Source organism: Bos mutus, chromosome 2, assembly GCF_027580195.1.
Source record: "Bos mutus isolate GX-2022 chromosome 2, NWIPB_WYAK_1.1, whole genome shotgun sequence".
NCBI lineage: Eukaryota > Metazoa > Chordata > Mammalia > Artiodactyla > Bovidae > Bos > Bos mutus.
Window position 1 is genome coordinate 110,510,974 of NC_091618.1, and position 26,086 is coordinate 110,537,059.

At 39.5% G+C, this 26,086-nt stretch overlaps 1 protein-coding gene and 1 pseudogene across 3 annotated transcripts in view; both read right to left on the bottom strand.

Annotated features, from left to right (window-relative positions):
• Positions 1-547: 547 nt before the first annotated feature.
• LOC102279406 (double-stranded RNA-binding protein Staufen homolog 1-like) lies at positions 548-10,031 on the bottom strand (annotated as a pseudogene).
• Positions 10,032-18,972: 8,941 nt separating this feature from the next.
• The window catches only part of TLK1 (tousled like kinase 1), a 178,844-nt gene continuing 171,730 nt past the window's right edge, over positions 18,973-26,086 (bottom strand). For all 3 annotated transcript variants that reach the window (XM_005887582.2, XM_070358322.1, XM_070358327.1), the window contains 3 exons: positions 23,311-23,422; positions 21,563-21,670; positions 18,973-19,344 (listed from right to left, as the gene is read on the bottom strand). In XM_005887582.2, coding sequence (XP_005887644.1) covers positions 19,168-19,344; positions 21,563-21,670; positions 23,311-23,422 — 397 coding nt within the window. In that variant the 3' untranslated portion in view covers positions 18,973-19,167. The remainder of the gene's footprint in view (positions 19,345-21,562; positions 21,671-23,310; positions 23,423-26,086) is intronic.

The following is a 26,086-nucleotide window of genomic DNA, read 5'->3' on the forward strand; positions in this document are numbered from 1 at the left end:
GAATCCGTATCTCTTGGAAGAGAGCAGTGGTGACTGTGGGTACCGTGGGAGGTGTGCTCCAGAGCAGGCCGAGGAGGAAGCATTTGATTTTCTCTGGTGCTTTCAGCTCTGGGGCCAGACTAAGGCCTTTCTCCAACCTGAGTGAGTGTCCAGGATTTGTCCTGAAGTGTTTGTGTGAGCCAGTTTGAGAAGGGGGCCTGCTTTCTGTTTCTTCTTTCACACAGCAAGGAAAAAAATAGTAAAAACACCCAAAACAAACAAAAACCCCACCAAAACCAAGCACCGGGTGACCAGGGGCATGGACCTGCTGGTTTCCCAGTGGATCCAGGGGTGCTTGGCAAACCCACCTGGCCCCCAGCAGCTGCTGCAGCATGGACGGCAACCACAGCTCGTGTGAGCGGCTATGCCGACTCCTCAGGGTCCTGCCTTCTTCACCGTTGCTTTCTCTAGTCCTTTGGAGGTACCAGAAATTCCAAAATTTCAAAGCAATTTCAGTATTTTCAGTATATATTTGGAGAGTTTTCAATGGTCCATGGCCAAATAAGGTTCAGCACCTCCCACACACAGACACTGGCCCATTTCCTGTTCTTGGCACCTCTGTATTTCGTTGGTCCACGTCCGACAGCAACTTTAAGATGTTCAGCGCAGCCATATCGTGGCAGAACTCCACATTCTTTCCAATACCGTGGCTGATCAGAGGTGGCCAAGAGGAACAATTGATAAGAGATACAAATTCGTTCTTATTTGGGGGGAAGTCTTTATATTCAACCTGGAATCCCTGAGCCCTTGAAGGATAGTCCAGCTGCTCAGAGGGTATCATGAGAGGTACATCGCATACATGGCCTGAAGAGATGTTATTCTTTAAAATGGTCTGGGCTGTCAGCTAGGTGCTCCCATACAACAATTCACGGACTATCGTGAGAGCTACCATGGGCCTTGGCAGGACTCGGAGCTACCCTGGTGAAACCTTTGGTGTGATGTCCTTGACTGACTCCTACAGCCTGGCAACCTGGAGCACCATGGGAAGAATTCCACAGGCAGCTGCTGATGACTGAGGTAAGGCACCCTAAACTCCTCTTTATTGCTAGTCCCATTTTCATCCCCTGAGGCAGGCTCAAAAAAGGTCACTGTTCTTCCATCCCCTGGTTTCTTTGTTGGTGTCTTCCTCTGATTTGAGGACTGGTTTGGTGGGCTGAGCCTGTGGGACTTTGAAACCTGGGATCTCCAGCATGTTCTTGTCTGCACTGCGTTTGGCCACCTTCTTATTGGTTCCTGATCCTTCTGTGGCATATTTTCCCACCTTCACCTGCATCTCAGACTCCCTGCGGGCGTGGGAGGCCTCCTCAACGAGGAGCAGGTACTCTGGCTCCTCCTCGTTTTTTGCCTGCTGGGTCTGGGCCAGTCTGCTAATCAGGTTCATCCCCTGGCTGTACTTTGGGTGCTTTGTAGCCTGACTGTGGGTTTTGTTTTCTTTATGATTCTGGGCTTCACTTGCTCAACTGTAGGCAGTGGCAGTCATTTCTTCAGCTCCTCAAGAACAGCTCTGGTAGTGTTTTCCTTTGAAATCCTCTCGCTCTTCCCTTTGCTTTCCCCCACCAACACCCCAACTGACACCCTGGTCACAGAGCTCCTCATGTGGGGTGGGCCACTCTCCCGGGCAACCTGCTTTAGAGGGAAAGATTCAAAATTCACAGGCAAGTTCTGTTTAAGTGCAATCTCAAACATTTATTTCAGGTTTATTGAGATTTTTTTCCTCTGCTTCTCTTCCATTCATCTCCAGCTTCTTGGGGTGTGGGGGTGGGATTCATTTTGCAGGATCCTCAAAACTTTTGCAAAAGTATCATGTTTTGTAGCCTGTCTCGTCTTTCCCATTAAATTGTTGTCCTCCAACAGAAAGTTCGATAAAGTAAAGATAGTACTGGAAATGGGTAAAAGTACCTGAGGGGATAAGCACTTCCTCTCATGTTGTAACTGTAGGTGGACTGCATCCAAGAGTAAGGGTTGACAGGCTTACCCATTGGCTTTCCCCCCGAGTTTCACGCACAGTGCACGCAGCTCTACAGTAGGGGTTACGCTTTCTTACAGTGAACTGGACCTTGCTCACACTAAATCTTATACTCAGGCTGAATCTGGTTGAAATGGGATAACTCATTCACAAGACACATTGGTGCTTTCTCTTTGGGGTGTGCCAGGTTAGAAGGAACTGTCTGTTGTCCCAAGCTTGTCCCCTGGCTGGTGGTCCCGGGTGGCAAAGTGATGGTGAGGGGAAAGAGGGAGAAGGAAGGGATGGTGGGTGGGAAGCAGAGTGTCCTCAGAGGAGACCAGCGCCACCAGGCCTGGGATCAGAGGAAGGTGCAGTCAAGCCAGATGTGGCCACTGCCAGCACAACACCGAAGCTATGAAAGTCTTAAAGTCAGTTTCAATTTCTGTATTTGTGATTGGTTTGTTCATATTTTCTCTCTCTTCCTGGTTCAGTCTTAGAAGATCATATCGTTCTAAGAATTTATCCATTCCTTCTAGGTTGTCCATTTTATTGGCATATAGTTGCTTGTAGTAGTCTCTCATGATCCTTTGTATTTCTGTGTGTCAGTTGTAACTTCCCCTTTTTCGTTCCTAATACTACTGATTTGAGCCCTCTCCCCTTTTTTTTTTTTCTTGAATCTGGCTAAAGGTTTATCAATTTTATTTTTTCTAGGAGCCTGTGTTTAGTTTCATTGATCCTTTCTATTGTTTTCTTCATCTCAGTTTGATTTATTTCTGCTCTGATCATCATGATGTCTTTCCTTCTACTGACTTCAGGTTTTGTTTGTTGTTCTTTCTCTAGGTTGCTTTAGGTGTAAGGTTAGGTTGGTTGGTTGCGGTTTTTCTTGTTTCCTGAAGTAAGGCTGCGGGCAGCGGCCTGGCCGTTCTGCCTCTCCCCTCCAGCCACCCCTTCCTCCTCTGTCCTGCCCTCCTCATTGCTTCAGTCACCCACGGCCACTGGCTGGGAGATGAGCTCGGGGCAGCAGCCATTTCCTTCTAACATGGCACACCCCAAAGAGAAAGCCTCAATGTCTTGTGAATGAGTTATCCCACTTCAGCAGAATTCAACCTGAGCATGAGCTTATAGCAATAGAAGTTTATGGCAGTCTATAAACTTCCATCTTAGAACTGCTTTTGCTGTATCCCATAGATTGTTATATTTTCATTTGTCTCAAGGCATTTTTTAAATTCCCTCTGTGATTTCTTCAATGATCTATTGATTGTTCAATACCATATTGTTGGCCTTCACATGTTTTTCTTTCACAGTTTTTTTTTTTCTCTTGTAGTTGATGTCTAATGTCATAGCATTGTGGTTGGAGAAGCTGGTTATTTTGGTGTCAGTTTTCTTAAATTTACCCAGGTTTACTTTGTGGCCCAGCCCTGGAGAATGTTCCATGTGCACTTGAGAAGAATGTATATTCTGCCACTTTCAGATGGAATGTTTTGTAAATATCAATTAAGTCCATGATGTTTTTTATGTCATTTAAGGCTTGTATTTCCTTACTGGTTTTCTGTCTGGATGATCTGTCCATTGATGTTAGTGGGGTGGTATCAGTTCAGTTCAGTCGCTCAGTCATGTCCGACTCTTTGTGACCCCATGAATTGCAGCACGCCAGGCCTCCCTGTCCATTACCAATCAATAAACTGTGGAAAATTCTGAAAAAGAGGTGGGGTGGTATAGTCCGCCATTGTTATTATGTTACTCTTGATTTCCCCTTCTACGGCTGCCAACATTTGCCTTATATATTGAAATGCTCCTTTGTCGGGTGCAAATTCAATAACAATTGTTGTATCTTCTTAGATTGATCCCTTGATCATTATGTATTGTCCTTTATCTCTTTTAACAGTCTTATTTTAAACTCTATTTTGTCTGATATGAGTATTCCTACTCCAGCTTTCTTTTGATTTCCATTTGCATGGAATATCTTTTTCCATCCCTTCACTTTCAGTCTATATGTGTCCCTAGATCTGAAGTGAGTCTCTTATACACAACATATATACGGGTCTTGTTTTTGTATCCATTCAGTCAGTCTGGGTCTTTTGGTTGGAACATTTAATCCATTTACATTTAAGGTAATTATCAACATGTATGTCCTTCAGTTCAGTTCAATTCAGTTCAGTCACTCAGTCACGTCGGACTCTTTGCGACCCCATGAATCACAGCATGCCAGGCCTCCCTGCCCATCACCAACTCCCGGAGATCACTCAAAGTCACCTCCATTGAGTTGGTGATGCCATCCAGCCATCTCATCCTCTGTCGTCCCCTTCTCCTCCTGCCCCCAATCCCTCCCAGCATCAGAGTCTTTTCCAATGAGTCAGCTCTTCGCATGAGGTGGCCAAAGTACTAGAGTTTCAGCTTTAGCATCATTCCTTCCAAAAAACACCCAGGGCTGATCTCCTTTAGGATGGACTGGTTGGATCTCCTTGCAGTCCAAGGGACTCTCAAGAGTCTTCTTCAACACCACAGTTCAAAAACATCAATTCTTTGGCGCTCAGCTTTCTACACAGTCCAACTCTCACATCCATACATGACCACTGGAAAAACCATAGCCTTGACTAGACGGACCTTTGTTGGCAAAGTAATATCTCTGCTTTACAATACGCTATCTAGGTTGGTCATAATTTTTCTTCCAAGGAGTAAGCGTCTTTTAATTTCATGGCTGCAGTCACCATCTGCAGTGATTTTGGAGCCCCCCAAAATAAAATCTGACACTGTTTCCACTGTTTCCCCATCTATTTCCCGTGAAGTGATGGGACCAGATGCCCTGATCTTCATTTTCTGAATGTTGAGCTTTAACACAGCTTTTTCACTTTCCTCTTTCACTTTCATCAAGAGGCTTTTTAGTTCCTCTTCACTTTCTGCCATAAGGGTGGTGTGTCCTTATTGTTTTCTTAATTATTTGGATTTGTTTTTATAGGTCTTTCCCCTTCACTTCCTCTTTTGTTTTCTTCTCTTGTGATATCATGACTATCTTTAGTGTTGTGTTTGGATTGCTTTTTCTTTTTTGTGTGTGTATCTATTACAGATTTTTGGTTTACATGATGTTTTAATATAGCAGTCTATGTATATACAAGTTTTTTTTAAGTTGCTGGTCTCTTATTTCAAATGCATATGCAATATCCGGCATTTGTATTCTCCTCCCCTCACAGTTGCTGGTTTTGATATTGTATTTGTGTATGCTGATGATTTCCTAGCTTTACTGTATGTTTTATCTTTACTGGTACGCTTTCCCATTAGTAATTTTCTTTGTCTCTAGTTGTGTTCTTTTCCATCCGAGAAGTTCCTTTAGCATTTGTTGTAAAGCTGGTTTGGTAGTGCTAAATTCTCTTTAACTTTTACTTTTTTGTATAACTTTTCATCTCTATGTTGAATCTGAATGAAACCTTACTAGGTAGTGTATTCTTGGTTGGTTTCTTTTTTTCATCACTTTAAATATATTATGCCACTCTCTTCTGGCCTGCAGCATTTCTGCTGAAAAAATGAGCTGATAAACTTACGGGAATTCCTTTGTATGTTGTTTGTTTCTTTTCCTTTGTTGCCTTTAATATTTTATCTTCGTCTTTAATTTTTGTTAATTTGATTGTCTTAGTGTGTTCCTCCTTGGGCTTATCCTGCATGGGACTCTGCACTTCCTGGACTTGAGTGTCCCCTTTCTCATGTTAGGGATGTTTTTTGCTATTATCTCTTCAAATAATTTCTCAGGCCCTTTCTCTCTCTCTCCTCCTTTTGGGACCCCTATAATGTGAATGTCAGTGCATTTAATATTCCAGAGGTCTCTTAGGCTGTCCTCACTTCTTTTTGTTCTTTTTTCTTTATTCTGTTCTCCAGCAGTGATTTCCATCAGTCTGTCTTTCAGCTCACTTATTCATTCATCTGTCTCAATTATTCTGCTATCAATTCATTCTAGTGTATTTTTCAGGTCAGTTATTGTATGGTTTAGCTCTGTTTGTTTTTTAAGGTTCTAGCTCTTCATTAAACATTTCTTGTATCCTCTCAGTCTGTGCCACCATTCTTTTTCCAAAATCTTAGATTACCTTTACTGTCATTACTCTGAATTCTTTCTCAGATAGATTGCCTGTCTCCACTTCATTTAGTTGTTGTTCTGGGATTTTATCTTGTTCCTTCATCTGACACGTATTTCTCTGCTGTCTCATTTTGTCTAATTATCTGTATTTGTGGTCTTCATTCCTCAGGTTGCAGGATTGTAACTCTTCGGGTTCTGGTGTCACCTCCACAGTGTGTGAGATTGGTCTTGTGCAGACTTTCTGGTGGGAGAGACTGGTGCCTGCCCACTGGTGGGTGAAGCTGGATCTTAACCCTCTGGTAGGCAGAGCCATGTCAAAGCGTGTCTTTAAAGGTAGTTTTTGGCTCAGGGAAACTTCAGGCTGTGAAGAGATACACCATGTCCAAGGTAAGAGAAACCAAAGTGAGATGGTAGGTGTTTCAAGAGGGCATCAGAGGGCAGACACACTGAAACCATAATCACAGAAAACTAGCCAATCTGATCACATGGACCACAGCCTTGTCTGACTCAATGAAACTAAGCCATGCTTTGTGGGGCCACCCAAGACAGACGGGTCATGGTGGAGAGGTCTGACAGAATGTGGTCCACTGGAGAAGGGAATAGCAAATCACTTCAGTATTCTTGCTTTGAGAACCCTATGAACAGTATGAAAAGGCAAAATGATAGGATACTGAAAGAGGAACTCCCCAGGTTGATAGGTGCCCAATATGCTACACGAGGTCAGTGAAGAAATAACTCCAGAAAGAATGAAGGGATGGAGCCAAAGCAAAAACAATACCCAGTTGTGGATGTGACTGGTGATAGAAGCAAGGTCCAATGCTGTAAAGACCAATATTGCATAGGAACCTGGAATGTCAGGTCCATGAATCAACGCAAATTGCAAGTGGTCAAACAGGAACTGGCAAGAGTGAACATCAACATTCTAGGAATCAGCGAACTAAAATGGCCTGGAATGGGTGAATTTAACTCGGATGACCATTATCTACTACTGTGGGCAGGAATCCCTTACAAGAAATGGAGTGGCCATCATGGTCAACAAAGGAGTCCGAAATGCAGTACTTGGATGCAATCTCAAAAACGACAGAATGATCTCTGTTCATTTCCAAGGCAAACCATTCAATATCATGGTGATCTAAGCCTATGCCCCAACCAGTAACGCTGAAGAAGCTGAACGGTTTATGAAGACCTACAAGACCTTTTAGAACTAACACCCAAAAAAGATGTCCTTTTCATTATAGGGGACTGGAATGCAAAAGTAGGAAGTCAAGAAACACCTGGAGTAACAGGCAAATTTGGCCTTGGAATATGGAATGAAGTAGGGCAAAGGCTAATAGAGTTTTGCTAAGAGAACGCACTGGTCATAGCAAACACCCTCTTCCAACAACACAAGAGAAGACTCTACACATGGGCATCACCAGATGGTCAACTCAACACCGAAATCAGACTGATTATATTCTTTGCAGCCAAAGATGGAGAAGCTCTATGCAGTCAGCAAAAACAAGACTGGGAGCTGACTGTGGCTCAGATCATGAGCTCCTTATTGCCAAATTCAGACTTAAATTGAAGAAAGTAGGGAAAACCACTAGACCATTCAGGTATGACCTAAATCAAATCCCTTATGATTATATAGTGGAAGTGAGAAATAGATTTAAGGGACTAGATCTGATAGAGTGCCTGATGAACTACGGACGGAGGTTCATGACATTGTACAGGAGACAGGGATCAAGACCATCCCCATGGAAAAGAAATGCAAAAAAGCAAAATGGCTGTCTGAGGAGGCGTTACAATAGCTGTGAAAAGAATAGAAGTGAAAAGCAAAGGAGAAAAGGAAAGATATTCCCATTTGAATGCTGAGTTCCAAAGAATAGCAAGGATAGATTAGGAAGCCTTCCTCAGCGATCAATGCAAATAGAGGAAAACAACAGAATGGGAAAAACTAGAGATCTTTTCAAGAAAGTTAAAGATACCAAGGAAACATTTCATGCAAAGATGGGCTTGATAAAGGACAGAAATGGTATGGACCTAACAGAAGCAGAAGAGATTAAGAAGAGGTGGCAAGAATACACAGAACTGTACAAAAAAGATCTTCATGACCCAGATAATCACGATGTTGTGATCACTCACCTAGAGCCAGACATCCTGGAATATGAAGTCAAGTGGGCCTTAGTAAGCATCACTACAAACAAAGCTAGTGGATGTGATGGAATTCCAGTTGAGGTATTTCAAACCCTGAAAGATGATGCTGTGAAAGTGCTGCACTCAATATGTCAGGAAATTTGGAAAACTCAGCAGTGGCCACAGGACTGGAAAAGGTCGGTTTTCATTTCAATGCCAAAGAATGCTCAAACTACTGCACAATTGCACTCGTCTCACATGCTAGTAATGCTCAAAATTCTCCAAGCCAGGCTTCAGCAAACGTGAACCATGAACTTCCAGATGTTCAAGCTGGATTTAGAAAAGGCAGAGGAACCAGAGATCAAATTGCCAACATCTGCTGGATCATCAAAAAAGCAAGAGAGTTCCAGAAAAAGATCTATTTCTGCTTTATTGACTATGCCAAAGCCTTTGTGTGGATCACAATAAACTGTGGAAAATTCTGAAAGAGATGGGAATACCAGACCACCTGACCTGCCTCTTGAGAAACCTATATGCAGGTCAGGAAGCAACAGAACTGCACATGGAAAAACAGACTACTTCCAAATAGGAAAAGGAGTACATCAAGGGTGTGTATTGTCACCCTGCTCATTTAACTTATATGCAGAGTACATCATGAGAAACGCTGGGCTGGAAGAAGCACAAGCTGGAATCAAGATTGCCGGGAGAAATATCAGTAACCTCAGATAAGCAGATGACACCACCCTTATGGCAGAAAATGAAGGGGACCTAAAAAGCCTCTTGATGAGAGTGAAAGAGGAGAGTGAAAAAGTTGGCTTAAAGCTCAACATTCAGAAAACGAAGATCATGGCATCTGGTCCCATCACTTCATGGGAAATAGATGGGGAAACAGTGTAAACAGTGGCTGACTTTATTTTTCTGGGCTCCAAAATCAGTGCAGATGGTGACTGCAGCATGAAATTAAAAGACGCTTACTCTTTGGAAGGAAAGTTATGACCAACCTAGACAGCGTATTAAAAAGCAGAGATATTACTTTGCCAACAAAGGTCCATCTAGTCAAGGCTATGGTTTTTCCAGTGGTCATGTATGGATGTGAGAGTTGGACTGTGAAGAAAGCTTAGCGCTGAAGAATTGATGCTTTTGAACTATGGTGTTGAAGACTCTTGAGAGTCCCTTGGACTGCAAGGAGATCCAACCAGTCCATCCTAAAGGAGACCAGTCCTTAGACCATACTGATGCAGAGGCTGAAACTCCAGTACTTTTCGCCACCTCATGCGAAGAGTTGTCTTATTGGAAAAGACCCTGATGCTCGGAGGGATTGGGGGCAGGAGGAGAAGGGGACGACAGAGGATGAGATGGCTGGATGGCATCACTGACTCGATGGACGTGAGTCTTAGTGAACTCTGGGAGTTGGTGATGGACAGGGAGGCCTGGTGTGCTGCAATTCATGGGGTTGCAGAGTTGGACACTGAGGGACTGAACTGGACTGAACTTCAGGCAGCCTGTCTGCTGGTGGGTGGGGCTGTGTTCCTATTCTGTTGGTTGTTTGGCCTGAGGTGTGTCCCAGCACTGGTGCCTGCAGGCTGTTGGGTGGGGCTAGGTCTTGGTTATGCCAATGGATATTCCAAGGCAACCACCAGTGTCTTTGCCTCCACAGTGATCCACAGCTAACCCTCACCTCCCCAGAAGACCCTCCAAGACCCGCAGGTATGTCTGGCTCCATCTCCTATCAAATGACTACTTTGCCCTGAGACCTAGTGCACATGAAAACTTGTGTGCACCTCCAAGAGTGGAGTCTCTGTTGCCTCTAGTCTTGTGGAGCTCCTGTGGAGCTCCTTTGAAGGCCAGCTCAAGCCAACTGGCCTTCATAGCGAAATGCTTTGGGGGCTTCTCCTCCTCCTCATGTTAGACTGCCAGGCTGGGGAGCCTGATGTGGGAGTTCCTTTTGGGAATTCTTGTGGGAGATCCTCTGCAATATAATTATTTTCCAGTTTGTGGGTTGCCCACCTGGCAGATACATTATTTGGTTATATCAGAACAGTGCCCCTCCTACCATCTTGTTGTGGCTTCTTTGTATTGTAGAATAACTTTTTTTTTTTTTTTTGTAGATTCAAGTCTATTTTTGTTGATGATTGTTCAGCAGTTAGTTGATTCTGGTGTTTTGTAAAAGGAGGCGAGCTCAAATCCTTCTACTCCACCACTTTGTCTCCAGCTCCTGAATCACTGCACATTCTGGAAATCAACAATGCTAATCTCATAAGCCCATCTAGAAGTACCTTCAATCATTTTTATTCATTTGGTTAATACTGTGTATTATATTGCATGCAGATGATTTATTCCTTGCATTCCTGAAGTAAATCCCACTTAGTCAAGGTGTATGATTATTTAATGAGTTGTTGAATTAGGTTGGCTAATATTTTGTTGAAGATTTTCATATTTTATGTACATTAGGGATGTTTGCTTTAATTATTTTTTGTGTCATCATCTGGTTTTGTCATGGGGGTAAGGTTAGCCTTGTAAAAGGAATTTGAAAATATTCTCTCCTGTTCTTTTTGAAAGAGTTTGAGAAAGATTGGTATCATTTCAATATTCAGTAGAATTCACCAGTGAAGTCATCTGTTCCCTTTCATTAGGTTTTTGATACTGATTCAGTCTTCTTACTAGTAATTGGTATGTTCAGATTTCCTATTCATTCGATTCAATCTTGGCCAGTTTTATGTTACTAGGAATTTATCCTTTTCTCTAGGTTGTCAAATTTTTTGGTGTATAATTGTTCATAGCAGTCTCTTATGATCCTTTGTGTCTCTGTGGCATCAGTTTTAACACCAGTTTTTCACTTCTGATTTAGAGTCCTCTTTTTTGTTGGTCAGTCTAGCCAGAAGTTTGTCAATTTTATCGTTTTAAAGAACCGGCTCTTAGTTTCATGTTTTCTTAAGTCTGTTTTATTTCTGATGATTTCGTAATTTCCTGTCTTCTCCTAACTTTGGTTTGTTTTGTTCTTTTTCTTGAAGGTAAAGTTGTGTTTGAAATTTTGAGGTCCTTGTGGTATGAAGTTAGGATTTGAAATTTTTCTTGAGGTGTAGGCATTTATCACCACGAGCCCCTCTTAGAACAGCTTTTGATGCATCTCTTTAAGTTTTGCTGTGTTGCATTTTTGTTTTTATTTGCTCAAGATATTTTTAAAACTTATTTTGACTCATTTTTGTTTTTCAGTAGTATCTTATTTAATCTTCACATATTTGTGGATTTTTTTTGGTTTTCTTCTTATAATTGATTTCTAGTTTAAAGCCATTGTGGTTGGAAAAGATGCCTGTTACAATTTCAGTCTTACATTTGTTAAGACTTGTTTTGTGACCTAATATGATCTGTCCTGGAGAATGTTGGATGTACAACTTGAAGAATGTGTATTTTGTTGCTTTTGGATGGAATGTTCTGTATACAGTTGATCCTTGAACAACATGGGTTTGACTTGTGTGGGGCACTTATACATAGATTTTTTTTTTTTTTTCAATTATATCTGTAGAACATTGTGCGCAAGATGTACTGAAGTGGATAGCCTGTCTTTACATAGACATAAGGTGAGTGGTATTTATTATGAAACCAACGTGTTAGTTTTCTCACTGCTTTTTAACTTTGCATTCAAAGAATTATATTATTATACAGTCTACCTCTCTTGCAGAGTAGGAAATAGCAACCCATTCCAGTATTCTTGCCTAGAGACTCCCGTGGACAGAGGAGCCTGGTGGGAGTCGCACAGAGTTGGACAAAGCTGAAGTGCCTTAGCATGCATGCATACATTGGAGAAGGAATTGCCAACCCACTCCATTCTTCTTGCTTGGAGAATCCCAGGCACAGAGGAGCCTGGTGGGCTGCCATCTGTGGGGTTGTACAGAGTTGGACACAACTGAAGCGACTTAGCAGCTGCAGTGGCTACCTCTCTTGTAATTGGAGAAACTGCATAACAGCCTATCATCATAGGTAAATTTTTTTAAAATGTGTAACAGTGTTTCCAATACTATGTTATGAATATGACTACTAGTTTGTGCCAAAAAATTTTCACAATGATTCATTCATAGCGTATAGGCTAGTTAAGTCTTTCTATGGATTACAGACTACCAGAAAGCAGTATTACTGCTTCATTACTGATACATGATTATACCTGTAAATAAATGTTTTCTTCATTTTTGATGTCTACTGTTGATAATACATGTAATATCTACAGTGTTATACAAAAGACAATATTGATCTAGGTACTGACAGATGATTTGTCTTGTAAACTTGTGTTGACAAATACAGTAGTAAATGTATATATTTTCTCTTTCTTAACATTTCTATAGCTTTTTTTTAGGAATACAGTATATAATTAACATACAAAATGTCTTGATCGATTGTTTATTATCAGCAAGGTTTTTTTTGTCAATACAAGGCTATTAGTAGTTTTGGAGGATTCAGAAGTTTTGGTGAATTTGACTGCATGGGGGGGATGCTGCCCTGGCCAGTGTTTTTCAGATCTATTAAGTTCATCTGGCCTAACATGTTATTTAAGGCTGATGTTATTCCTTATTTTCTGTCTAGATGATTTACCTATTCATGAAGGTGGATATTAAAATTCCCTGTTATTGTATTACTGTTTCTCAGGTTAGGTCTGCTAATACTTGCTTTATATACTTAGGTGCTTCTATGTTGGCTATATAAATATTTACAAACATTGTATCTTATTGGGTTGATACTTTTATTATTACATAGTAACAACCTTGTCTGTCTCTTACCACAGCCTTTGTCTTTAAAATCTATTTTGTCTGATACAAGTATAGCTACTCCAGCTTCTTTTTGTTTCCACTTGCATGAGTATCTGTTTTCAGCCCTTCACTTTGAGATGTGTGTCCTTACATCTGAAGTCTCCTGTAGGCAGCATATATTCAGCCACTCTGCATCGTTTGATTGGTAAGCTTAGTCCATTTTCATTAAAAGTAATTGATAGGTATGTAATTATTGCTAATTTTTTTCTATTTGGTAGTTCTTCTCTTCGTGACTTTTATATAGTGGTATGCTTAGATTCCTTTATCTTTTGTATATCTACTGTAGATTTTTGCTTTGTGGTTACCATTAGGAATAAAGGTTTTTGTTTTTTTTTAACTAATAACTGCATATGAATATATTATGTATCTCTGGGAAAAGAAGCCCACAGGGATGAAATTCTAAAATATTCCTACTGAAGTTTAAATTGTCAAAAAGTAACAGTAAAAATTTTTTTACATCAGTCCAGCAACCACCAATGACTTTATTTAATATTCAGGGTGGCCTGAACAGAAACAGTCTTGAGATCCAAACAGCATTTCTAAAGTGAAGAAAACAAGAGTTCTGAGAACAAATCAATTAGGCCTCCAACCCACAGCAGTCCTGCACCTAGGATGTGCAACTTCCAAAACGGCTGCGTGTGCTGAAAGGAAGGGGATCGTTCATGGAGCTGCACATGCTGGAAGGAAGGGGATCATTCATGGAGCTCCATGTGCTGGAATGAGGGGAATCGTTCATGGAGCCTGTCTTGTCACTGCTGATACTCAGGCTCATCCTAAGCACTTATGCACAGATTCATGGGTTAAAATACAGAAACAGCTCCATATTGATAAATGGCTGCTGCTTACTGGACTCCTCACCCCAAGTGTTCTTATCCCTTCCTCAGGGTGTCCTACAATTACTCTTGAGCCTCTCAGTGCACTACGGCTAGCATTTGATCTGCTTGGTCAAAGCTCATGCCATGTTAGTTGGAGGAACTTCCTGCAAGGTGGTACTCTTCATATACACACTTCACAGATATGGAAGGTAAGCCAAGAGAGGCTCTCAGTGACTCCTCTAAGGGCACTCAATTATTAAGGAACAAAGACAAATGCAAAGTCAGGTCAGGCTTCAAAACCCATGCTTTCCCTGCTTTTCACTCTTCTGAATACCTCCGTAAAAGGAGGTTATGAATTTTGTTCTAAGCAGACCAAAGTTATAAAGAGATGAAATAGGATCAATATGAATGATATATATGAGCCATACTCATTCTTTAGATCAGGTAGTTTTAGAATCTTAATTTTGTCATAGTTTTAGAATCTAAGTTTGTCATATCCTAGAAATAAATCATGATCTCTCATATAAAGTATTTACACCAAATAAACCATATATTAAGAACAGGACAGTGCTGGTCATGCACATCTACTCTTCAGCTTAGGTATCTGGCTGTGGGAACAGCCTAAGTTTTCAGATGAAAATGGATCACATAAAGAAAAATTTACATCACAAGCAGGCTTTTAAAAAAATCAAGAGTCACATGAAGTCAGGATTACTCACTTGTGATCATGGCACTGGAGCAGCATTCATGGATAATTTCATTAGATTTGTAAGACTTTCTCAAGTTTTTTACTTAATAATCAGTTTTTCCAGATTTCTTCTGAGACCAGCTGGTACCACTGCAGGGAGAGGAAGGAGAATATACCTTCTACCTTCATGAAAGTTGGCTGAGAATGAGAAAGGTGAACTGATCTCTGTAAGTTATTAACAAATTTAAAATGCAATGAAAAACAAGTGTGAGAATAGGAAAAGGCTTGTAACCCCACTCTCTGCCTTGCCTAGGACGAGTCTGGACAAAAAGCCCTCTCTCAAGTGATTCTCAGCCATCCCGGCTCAGCTCACACAGCATTCCTGATCTAACAACTGAAGAATTCTTTTTATTGCTCTTTCATGGTGACAGTTAGATTTGTATCTGTTCATTTTTGTTATTTTGAACAATCATAATTTAACACACTAATGTGTTCTAATAAAGCAGCAAGATGTTAGCACAGTTAAGTACTTTGCTTTAGAACTCCAGGAGCTGTGCTTTAGTTCTGATGTCATTTACTAGTTAATGTGGTCTTACCAAGTCATTTCTTTTCTCCAACTGTTTCTCCTCTGTAAAACTGGTATAATAGTACCTATTCTACCTCAGATGACTTGTACTATCAAGGAAAACCCCCTGGGATGTATGGTAGAATTTGCTCTGATGAAATAGCCTGAATGGTTAGAGTTTGATCCTTTTGGTAACTACAGTTGAGACAACGTTACTTTTTGTTGCCACACTCCACCACCTTCCCTTTTCAGGTAGTCTAATTGCTTAAAACAAGTAAAAAAATACTACAGAACTTGTTTCTTAAGGGGGAAATAGTATTTCACAGGAAGCAAAGTGGACTACAAATGTAGGATAAAAACAACAGAGTAACCTTTGAGTCTTAAAGGAGAATAATAGCTTTATACACATGGTATTACAATGAGCTGGGTGTGGTTCCAAGTGCTTTATGCGCATGAACTCATTTATTCCTTGCAACCACTTTGTGTGGTAGGTACTGTTATCCCCATTTTCAGAGGATGAACTTGAAACACAGTGGCAGTAAATGGCAGTCAACATTTAAACCCAAAGAACCTGGTTCTAAACTGGGTTCTTAACCAGCATTCTTGCCATTGCCTTTTAAAAACTGTCATATGTATGTAGGTAATACACATTTCTAGTATGTTAAATGAGTGAGAATTTCCAGGTGAAAATCATGCATCTTGATCCTAATGAAAGATAACTCCTCTGAATTCTCCTCTGGCTCTATGCAGTTGTTTTGAAGTTAGTCTATACACATTTACTCAACACTCAAATCTTTCCCATTCAAAAATCCAAGAATTCTCAACAAGAAGAATCTTCAAAAAAAGAAGAGGGAAATGAAAGCAGGGGAAGGTAAATGGAGATATGTATGTTATAATTCAAATCAACGGAAAGTTGTAGAAATTCTAAGACTTTTACAGAATTCCTGGAACCCAAGAACTAGAATTCTAATAATTTTATTCTAAAGCTAGCTGCAAAAATAATTTTTAAATAAATTAAGCCTTAAGAACATTAAAGTTTAGTATATTTGGGAGGAAAATGATCAGGTAACATGTCAAAATTTAAAGTGGGATTATTTTAAGACATGCCCGTGTGATGTTAAAATGTGTGTAAGTCTGCCTTTTCCACACACAAACAGTAATGTAAGTTAAACTCACAATCTAATAGGACTGGACAGTCTGCACTACTGCTGCAAAACACAGCTAATAACATCTGATGGTAATCAGCATTATTGTATTTAATCAGTAACAATAGCAAAACACACAATATACTCTTTAAATTTGTTTCACTGAAATTCTACCATTTTGGTTTCATGTAATGAGGTATTTGTAGAAGTATTTGTTCACATTTTATGTACCATTTAAATTGAAAATTATTTTTTTAGGAGAAGGGGATGGCAGCCAGTAAGTAAAAAACAGACTTAAAACTTCATTTTTGCAAAACAACCAAGTAGCTACCCAACTCCAGACTTAATAAATTAGTGTGGTTTCTACACTTATTTCCTCTCAGCATGCATGCACTAAAGCTAATTCATATCAGAGAAATATTATAAATTATATGCAAAAACTATACATTTACCTTGCAGTGCTTCTTAAAGCGAGGAGACCTTGGCCACTGTCTAAGGGTAAAGGAAATGCTTTAATTTTGAGGATAGAATTTAGACCAAAAAACAATTTAAGCCTCAAAAGCTAATTAGAGTAAAATTATCAGCGTGACTGAAATTAGTGATAAATAAAAGTGTCCCAGGTAAAGGTAACAGTTCTCACTTTGGCTCAGTTAGCTATCTTGTACTTGCTGGGGTAGGGACATACTATCCCAAAGCTGTGTCATTTCTGTCATTTCTTTGGAAAAACTTTAAGAGGAATAGAGGGTCTCAAAGCTGGCTTATCACTCACACACCTTGGATTCTAAACAGATGATTACCTAAGCCCAGGGAAGCAATTTTATTTTATGGCTTATTCGCCTCCTCTTCTGCATTCTGACAGTAGCAGTCACTTCCACTTATTTGAAAATAATATGATAAAGGCCAGTGATCTAAGTCTGTACCTCTTCTTCAATCTCATGTTAGACATACACATCCACTTATATACCTCACTAAAATTTTAAAACTGGGTATTTTAATTGGGGACTTTAAATAAGTTACTATAATGAACATAGTATTTCAGGATTCAGAAGGATGAAAACTCAACAAAACTGAAAAATTTGCAGACAGCACCTAAAGCACTCAATTAATGCTAACATTCCATTACTATGTCAATAATTTTTAAAATAGGATTTCTATCTTGATCTACAGAGGAACAGGTACAGCCCTTAAGCCATTCCCAATAGGGCTAAGTGTTACTTACCTAGGATTAGCCTTGATAATGGTTATTAGGTATACTTTAACAGCTTGAAACCCCTTCATACTTATCTTGAAGTATACTTCAAGAATTTACTCAGCTGATTCTTAAGTAAAGGAGCCCAGTCAATGTCCTAAGTCTTGAAAGCTCCCTTCAAATGTAATTTCATAGTCTTTAAATTTTAACTGTCATTGTTTATTACTGTTTTGGCTACATTCTCTACAATTTCAGCAGCATCTTAAAGAGACAATGTGTCTATGTACAATGAAAGAACAAAATGGCTTGCAATATCAGAAATTAGAGCCACCATTTAACTGTACAATATTAAGGAGAATCTGTGTTAAACATAGCCTCCTTTTTCAGCAACATGGACAATTTACATGTAAGAATCAGCATTATGAATGTGATGATAAAGAAATTTCTTAAAGGAGTGAAATACAGCATCCTGAAAAATAACGGTTTCTACCATACAAGGCAGTTAGAAAATGTTCACATTTTAACAAATCTGTACAAACCGCAAGAAATTTGTTTAAGGGACTGTCATCCCACCTTGCTGGTTAGAACCTGCTAGAAATGTAGAATTACCATGAACAATTTATAAATCTACTACATATGTGCTCCCACAGCCCTAGAAATCAAGAAACTGATTTCAAGAACTCTTTATGTCCAACATGGATCATTTTTACATGCCTTGATTGTTAACAAATGCCTGCTTTTAATAATCTTTCTATGATGTACAGTCAACTTGCACCTTTTAAGGAGGTCATTTGATTTTTTTTTTTAAGCAAAGAAGCAACACCATTTAGCAGCAATTAAAGCGCCTTCAAGAAGACTTAAAAAAAATACAATATCCAATTAGAAAAGCCATATTTTTAAACATTTGTACAAGAATAAGCTGCTGAAACTTGCTAGTTGAAATATGACATCTGTACAACAATTTACAATAGAGCTAGAAGGGAATTTATCATTATCCTGCATAGAACTGGCCTGCATTTGGTTATATATTGTCACTTGTTTGAATGAACAAGGCCTGGTAACAAAATAAAAATACCTGTTAACAGTTCTAACATGTTGAGAACACTGGAGATACCATAATTTAGTGACTTCAATTGGTTCCAAAATAAGCAGCGCACTTTGTCAGAGGTCTAAAGTATCTAGGAACAGTTCTCCCTTTAACAAAACCAGTGAAAAGAGCAGACGTGATTTCGAGGTACAACCTGGTACAAGCCAGAATAGGCAAATGACGAAGTCTAACTTTGCCCAAAGATTCTCTCACATCCTGTTACTGTAAAACACAACAGCCACTATCATTCCGTTCTTACTTTGGTTGCAGCAGATAAACTGCTGAATGCTGAATAATGTATCCAGGCACTGTATAGTTCTCGTGTTAGAAATATGTCTCATTTTCCATGTGTTTTTAAATAATGAAAAACTACCCTTCGTATTAGAACTCTCGAGTAACAACCAAATGTACTGAAGTATTATAAACGTTATTTACAGTGTTCCCCTCCCCAACAAAACCCACTTTTCTTCAACATGGTATTCCTGTTTCTGTGCAACAGGCAGTCACCCTTCACTGCTTAGGTTACAGTCAGAAGTGTACATTTATTCAGGGTCCATGATCCACTCTCATACAAACGACTCTATGAAAAACTTCAGTTCACAAACAGTTCTCAACCATATCCTGTGTAAAAAAAACAACAAAAACACTCAGAAGCTCTCAAACTCAAGTGTGCATCTGGAAGCAATTCAAAGACATCATGCCGATTTTGGAGGAAAGTCAGTAAGTAAGTATGCTTGAAGAAGGGGGTGTGGGTGATGCTGTCAGCCCAGCCATGTGTAAGTTGCCTGAAGAATTGGATCTTCTCATGTGTGGGAGAAGGTAGGGGTCATTTGCCAGTTGGTGCACATCAAACCTATCTTCTTTTCGGTATGCCAAACAGCGTCTTATAAAGGCCTTAAAAAAAAAATTAAAATCTTTTCTAAGTATTAATAAACTGAATAATACAGATGATGGACACATTTCAGAAAATAGATCTCATTTCACTAGGGAATCAGATTAAAAGAAACCAATAAAATTATTGCAAATCCAACTCTCAATTCTCAGCCTCTAATTGTTCACAGTACTAAATATTATTGCTACCACTTATGGCTGGAAAGCTGTTATTTCTTTTGTTTAAAACAATTTTTATGGAGAATAAAATAAACGTAACATAAAACTGAGCATTTTTAACCCAAGTATACAATTCAGTGACATTAAGCACACTCACACCGCAGTACACCATCACCACTATCCATCTGCAGAACTTTTCATCATGCAGAACTGAAATCTGTACCCATTAGGCAATATCTCCTATTCCTCCTTCCCCCAGCCCTTGGTAACCAGTATGTTCTTTTATGATTCAGCTATTCTAAGCACCTTATGTGAGTGGAATCATACAGCAGTTGTCCTTCTGTGTCTTTCACTTAAGTGTGATGCTTGAGTCATCCATGTCGTAGCATGCATCAGAATTTCGTTCCTTTTTAAGGCTAATATTCCATTGCGTGTATATGCTACATTTTGTTTACCCATTTATCTGTTGGTTGACTTTTCGGTTGTTTTTACTTTTAATTATTGTGAAGTTGGTATACAATATCTGAGTCCTTGCTGCCGCGTTTTTTGGTCTACATATTTAATACCATTTTATATATAAAAACCCTTGTCTACCATTAGTGACAGTTTTACTTCTTTCTGATTTATATGCCTCTTATTTCTTTTTCTTGCCTAACTGTTCTGGCTAGGACTTCCAGTACAGGCATACCTTGTTCTATTCCACTTTGCAAATATTGTGTTTTTTGTTTTTTTCAAATTGAAGGTTTGTGGCAACCCTGCGTCAAACAAACCTATTGGCACCATTTTTCGAACAGCATGTGCTCGCTCTGTCACATTTGGTAATCCTAGCAGGTTTTGACTTTGCATCATGATTTATTTGTGGTGGTCATCAGTGACTTGTTACTTCTGTAACTGTTTGGGGGATGCCATGAACTGTGCCCATATAAGACCGCAAGTTTAATTGCTGAAATGACAATAAAGGATTTAGAATATTAAATAAACTTAGTTTCATAAGGCAGTGGCAGGGTTTGAGAGGACTGACTCAATTTTGAAATCATTTTACTCACAGAAGAACTTCTCTCAAAAGCACTGTACACTACAGAAAAACTATTCACGAAAGGAAGAGTCCCATCAATGTGAAGCTGCCTGAGCATCACCACCATGACCAGTCAGCAGCCATCAACAGCAAGGCAAGACCATCCACCAGCAAAAAGACTGGCTGAAGGTTCAGATGATGTCTGTTTAGCAGTTTTTAGCAGGCAAGCATTTTAAATTAAGGTATGTACATTATTTTTTTTAGGTATAATGCTACTGCACTAATTAACAGACAACATTACCATGTAAACATAATTTTATGTGCACCAGAAAACCAAAAATTGTGTGTGACTTCCTTTATTACAATATTCACCTTATTGCAGTGGTATAGAATCAGACCCACGCCATCTCTGGGGTATGCCTGTAAACTGTGTTGAATATGGAATACTGCATTGCTCCCTACAAAACTCCAGAGTCCTCTTTTTCTGAAATTTGTCTTTCGTAAAACAGTCATTCCATTTTCCTGTTAATTTAGTTTAGCCAAGAGAATGATGCCATTTTTTGCTGTAATATTTTCTCCCTAAGGGAGCATACAGCACAAAATGAATGTAGCTATATAACTGGCAAATGAATCAAGAAAAAGAACTTTATCAGAACCACCTAAGACTCTTCATGCCCACCTTTGGTCACGGGCACTGCCTCTGCCCCAGTCTACTGGAGTAATAAGCTATCTGACTTCTAAACACCATAGTTGAGTTTTGTGTCTTTTGAACTTTATGTAAATATAGTAATAGATTATGGTCTCTTTAGCCTGCCTTCTTAAAAGAAATCATGGACTATACTTGGGTCCTTAAAAACTATCACAACCAAAGAGAAACTATCACAACCAAAGCAGCTCTTCTCCAGAGCAAATCGCCCACCCCTATTGGACAGACTTGCCTGTGGCTGCAGTCCCTTTTGCTTTACTTATTAATGTTTACTTTGTTTTAACCACAACTTATGAAATAAAAAAATCACTTCACAAAATTTATTTACATAAATTTGGTACCTTTGCTTCACTGCTTACGACAGGTTTTACAGGGAATTGGACATCAGTGGCTTTTAATATCGTATTTTCTTGAAGAATGTCTTGCTGAGATTGATTGTGACCAAATGGCTTTAAGAGAAATGAATAAAATGTTGAGAAATTTATCTCACAAAATATTTAAACAGATGTTATCACTGAATCCCTGCAGTACAAATGATTTGTGTTTTAAAAAATCTTATTCTTAGTTACTTCCAGGTTGGGATGTATTCTCATAGGCTATAATTGATATAGCAGGCTGAGAAAGACCATCTGATCAATCCTCCACATAGCCAAAACACTATAAATAAGCAATTAAGATGAAAACATTAAATATTTTATTCTGTTTAAAATGTTTAAGAACTACTTCTTAGTAGAAGAAACTATAAGGTTACAGCTGGCACCTGCTAGCAGATATAGTTTTGAAAACAGCTAGTGGAGAAGGCAATGGTACCCCACTCCAGTACTCTTGCCTGGAAAATCCCATGGACAGAGGAGCCTGGTAGGCTGCAGTCCATGGGGTCACTGAGGGTCGGACACGACTGAGCGACTTCACTTTCACTTTTCACTTTCATGCATTAGAGAAATAAATGGCAACCCACTCCAGTGTTCTTGCCTGGAGAATCCCAGGGACGGGGGAGCCTGGTGGGCTGCCGTCTCTGGGGTCACACAGAGTCGGACACGACTGAAGCGACTTAGCAGCAGCAGCAGTGATGTCCTTCAGTTTGATACAGTTCAAACTAGTTTGAAAAGTAGTGGAAACATCTGTGAAAAGTCCAGAGTAAAACACCTTGAGCATGACAAATTAAGTTAAATGAAACAGCTCTGGCTTTGGTCCTAACATGCAGTGAATTCCCAGAGAAGTCCCTGGATCACTTTTCACACTGATGAAGGGATTGAATGGGATAAGGATTAAATATCCATGGTAGTTTGTAGTTCTGACTTCAATATAAAAAGAAGTTTGAGAAACATTAGGACTAGGTTTGACAGAATTTCCCTGAGGAAGCACGGGTGAAACATGCTCAGGCCAATGTGTGTGTGTTTTGGGGGGTTGGGGGAGAATGGGGGTAGAGGATGTGAGAAAGTGAAGAAAATAGTTTTGACTCCATTATTTCTAATGCTACAGAAACATTAGCAGTGTTATTAAAGTAATTCTGATCCATGAAAATTTTAGTAAGTGATGATATATTTAAGATCACCTAAAAAAATTAACATGGGTAACTATGGTTCAGGCATCCAAAATGGAGCTGGGTAGCCATTATGGGTGTGGTTTCAGACACATCCCTGCATCACAGAAAACCTGAACTTTCCAAACTGTATCAAACCAAAGGACACTACTAGTTGTTTTCAAAACCAATTAGCCAATGCTAGCTGCAACCTTGCAGTTTAGAAGTCACCCCCACTTTGCAACTACGTGAACAGCACAGCACCCTTATTTCTGGCCGGCTCCAATCCTAATTCTTAACAATTTATGTAACCTTGCAGTTTTTTTGCCTATAAGCACCCCTCCCTCCTTTGTGTAGAGCTGCAACACAGTTCAAGTGCTTTCTTGGATTATTGCTTTCCAGGCTGTTCCTAACCCCAATGGTTATTTGGGGTTTGTTGTTGCTGTTGTTCCTGCCTTAACCAGGTCTCCATTCTTGACTAAACTGACTTCAAATTAATGAAACTTCAAGAAGAAGAGAAAATTCAACTTCTCTCCGTATGGCTGAATCTGCTATACTTTAACTTACCTTTCTACCATAAAGACATTGAAAGAAGATGACTCCAACTGACCACACGTCAACCTTGTTGGAAATCTTCGGCGGTTCCTTTCCAACTACGAAACATTCGGGAGGTAAATACCTAGTTTGGGATGGGGGGAGGCGGGGAGACAGAAAAAAGGAAAGGATATTAACAATTTATAACTTGTAAATGTAAAATCTTAGAACTTTCGTTTTATCCATACATTGAAGGATGTCCTAAACTTTTAAAGCATTTGTATCATCTGACTCTAGCGCCAAAACAAACAACTTTGTGATAAAGTGTGTAAGATACAGTTAACCCTTTAACAACACAGGTTAGAACTGCATGGGTCCACTTGCATGAGGATTTTTTTTTTTTAATAGTAAATACTACATACAGCACTACACAATCCCTGGTTGGGTGAATTTCGGGCCTTTGGAGGAACCATGTATATGAAGGGCAACTCTTTAAGCTACTCTCAGATTTTTGACTGTGTAGAGGGCTGGTGCCTCTCACCCCTGCATTGTTTAAGGGTCAATTATAAATGTGTATTATCTATAGAAATGACAAATTATTGTTAAAACTACAGTGTTCTGAGTAAGTATCCACTAGGACGAAAAAACTCTTCCTATCCCCCTCTTCACCAGTGTTCAAACTCTTCCTAAAACATACATCTGATCAGCCAGTTCTTTTGTTTAAAGAACCTCAACATCACTGGCTAGCAAGGTAAGACCTTGTATCTCTTGCTTGTAACAAACAACCTGTCTTAGTCTAGCAGCAACTTAAATTTCCAAAATCTCTTCCCCTGACCCCCGCAAACTGGCTGCTGCTAAGTCACTTCAATCGTGTCCTACTCTGTGCGACCCCATGGACTGCAGCCTACCAGGCTCCTCTGTCCATGGGATTTTCCAGGCAAGAGTACTGGAGTGGGGTGCCATTGCCTTCTCCGCTCAAACTGGCTAGGCAAAGCCAATTCATTTGGTCCCCACACTGTGCTTCCCCACATGCTTCTGAATATGCTTTTTATGCTTTTATGAATACCTTTTATGCTTGCTTTTACCCCAGTTTGGGCTTCCCCAGGGGCTCGGAGGTTAAAGAATCCGCCTGCAATGCAGGAGATGGGGGGTTCAAACCCTGGATTGGGAAAATTCTCTGGAGAAGGGCATGGCAACCCACTCCAGTATTCTTGCCTGGAGAATCCCATGTACAAAGGAGCCTGGCAGGCTATAGTCTATAGGGTCACAAGGAGTTAGGACTGAAGCGACTTACCATACTCATTTGACATGGTAGCCACCCTTTCTTCAAAATCTGCCTAACTATCACAAGCCTTCTCTGCTTCCCTCCAGGGACCTCTGTTACATTAATTCATTAATCTTTGTGCAGTTTTGAATGGTTGCAGCAACAGAAATATATGGAGCATTCAAAAATACTATCTTTTTAATTTATAAAGTCATAATTTTAGACAAAAGGTAAAAATAGATTGTAATATTTACTTTTACCTTTTACATAAATTTAAACAGCTCCACCAGGATGCAAGCATCTCCCCCCATCTAAAATTTGGATAAACTACAAAGTCCTTAAAAGCAATAATACAGCTAAATGGGAATCTATGGTTTTTTTGTTTTATACTCACTACACTAATAATCACTTAAATTTCAGCAGAACGTTCACAGATGACCAATAGCTTGTATGTGATGTAATCCTTTCCTACCTTCCAAATCAAGTAAAAAGCCAGGTTTGTTCTATGAAAAGTATGTATTTTCTGTAGGTTTATGTGTGTGTGTGTAACTGAAAACAAGAATGCCTCTCAAACACTATGCTATACTGTCCCTCAAGGTAAAAGGGTGTAAGCAAGGAGAGAAAGTATAGGAATAGATACCAAAGCTTTTCAGGAAAAATGACCAACAGGATTTAGTGAATGCTTGCATTTGAGACCTGAGAGGCAAGAAGAAATAAAACTCACTTTCTTCTAAGTGATACTGACAGGGGATGAAAGGCAATTTGTAAAGGCACCATGACACATACTTTAAAAGTTTGTATAGGACATTGTTTACCAAATACATATCTTAAAAAACTAATGATTAGAAACTAACCATTTTGGGAAACATTGTTTCTATAAGAAGTGTAATTCCAGGTTCCTAACATGGAAATGCCATGACTTTACCACAGAGTACCCTAAACATAAGCGTCCCTGCTGCCCATCTGCCAGGGAAATTCCATTGCCTTGCCCTACACTAGGGAAACCGGAGTGAGAGGAAAACGGCATGTGGGAATCTCTGCAAAGGATTATCTATTATTTAGAACATGGTTTCAAGCTGTTTTCCACAGAATTTAGGGTTCTACCAAGCAACTAGGATTCTAAGATTCTGTGGTGAAAAAAGGAGTCTTGTTGCTAAAAGAAGAAAGACTCAAGATTACTTACTGATTGAGGGTTCCGACCTTCAAGGAGTTACCGGTTTGAATGATAATTTTCTTTAAACATGTATTTTAAAAATCTATGACATACTGTATTATATTCCTAAAAAAATGCCACAAGCATAATTTTAAAGCTCTAAAATGGCTTTACATGAATACATGGATATGACTAATCCCTATTCTGAAAAGTAAAAATGCATACAAACTTGTAGCATTTTCTATTGCCCAGGCTAACTATATTCTAGAAACCCTAAAGTCACATGTATGTTTGTAATCACCATCCTGCTCAGTGAGGCTGAGTACAGCTATCTCCCTTCCAATTAAGATTTCACTCCTTTTGCTAAATTCATTCATTCTGAAAACTAAATT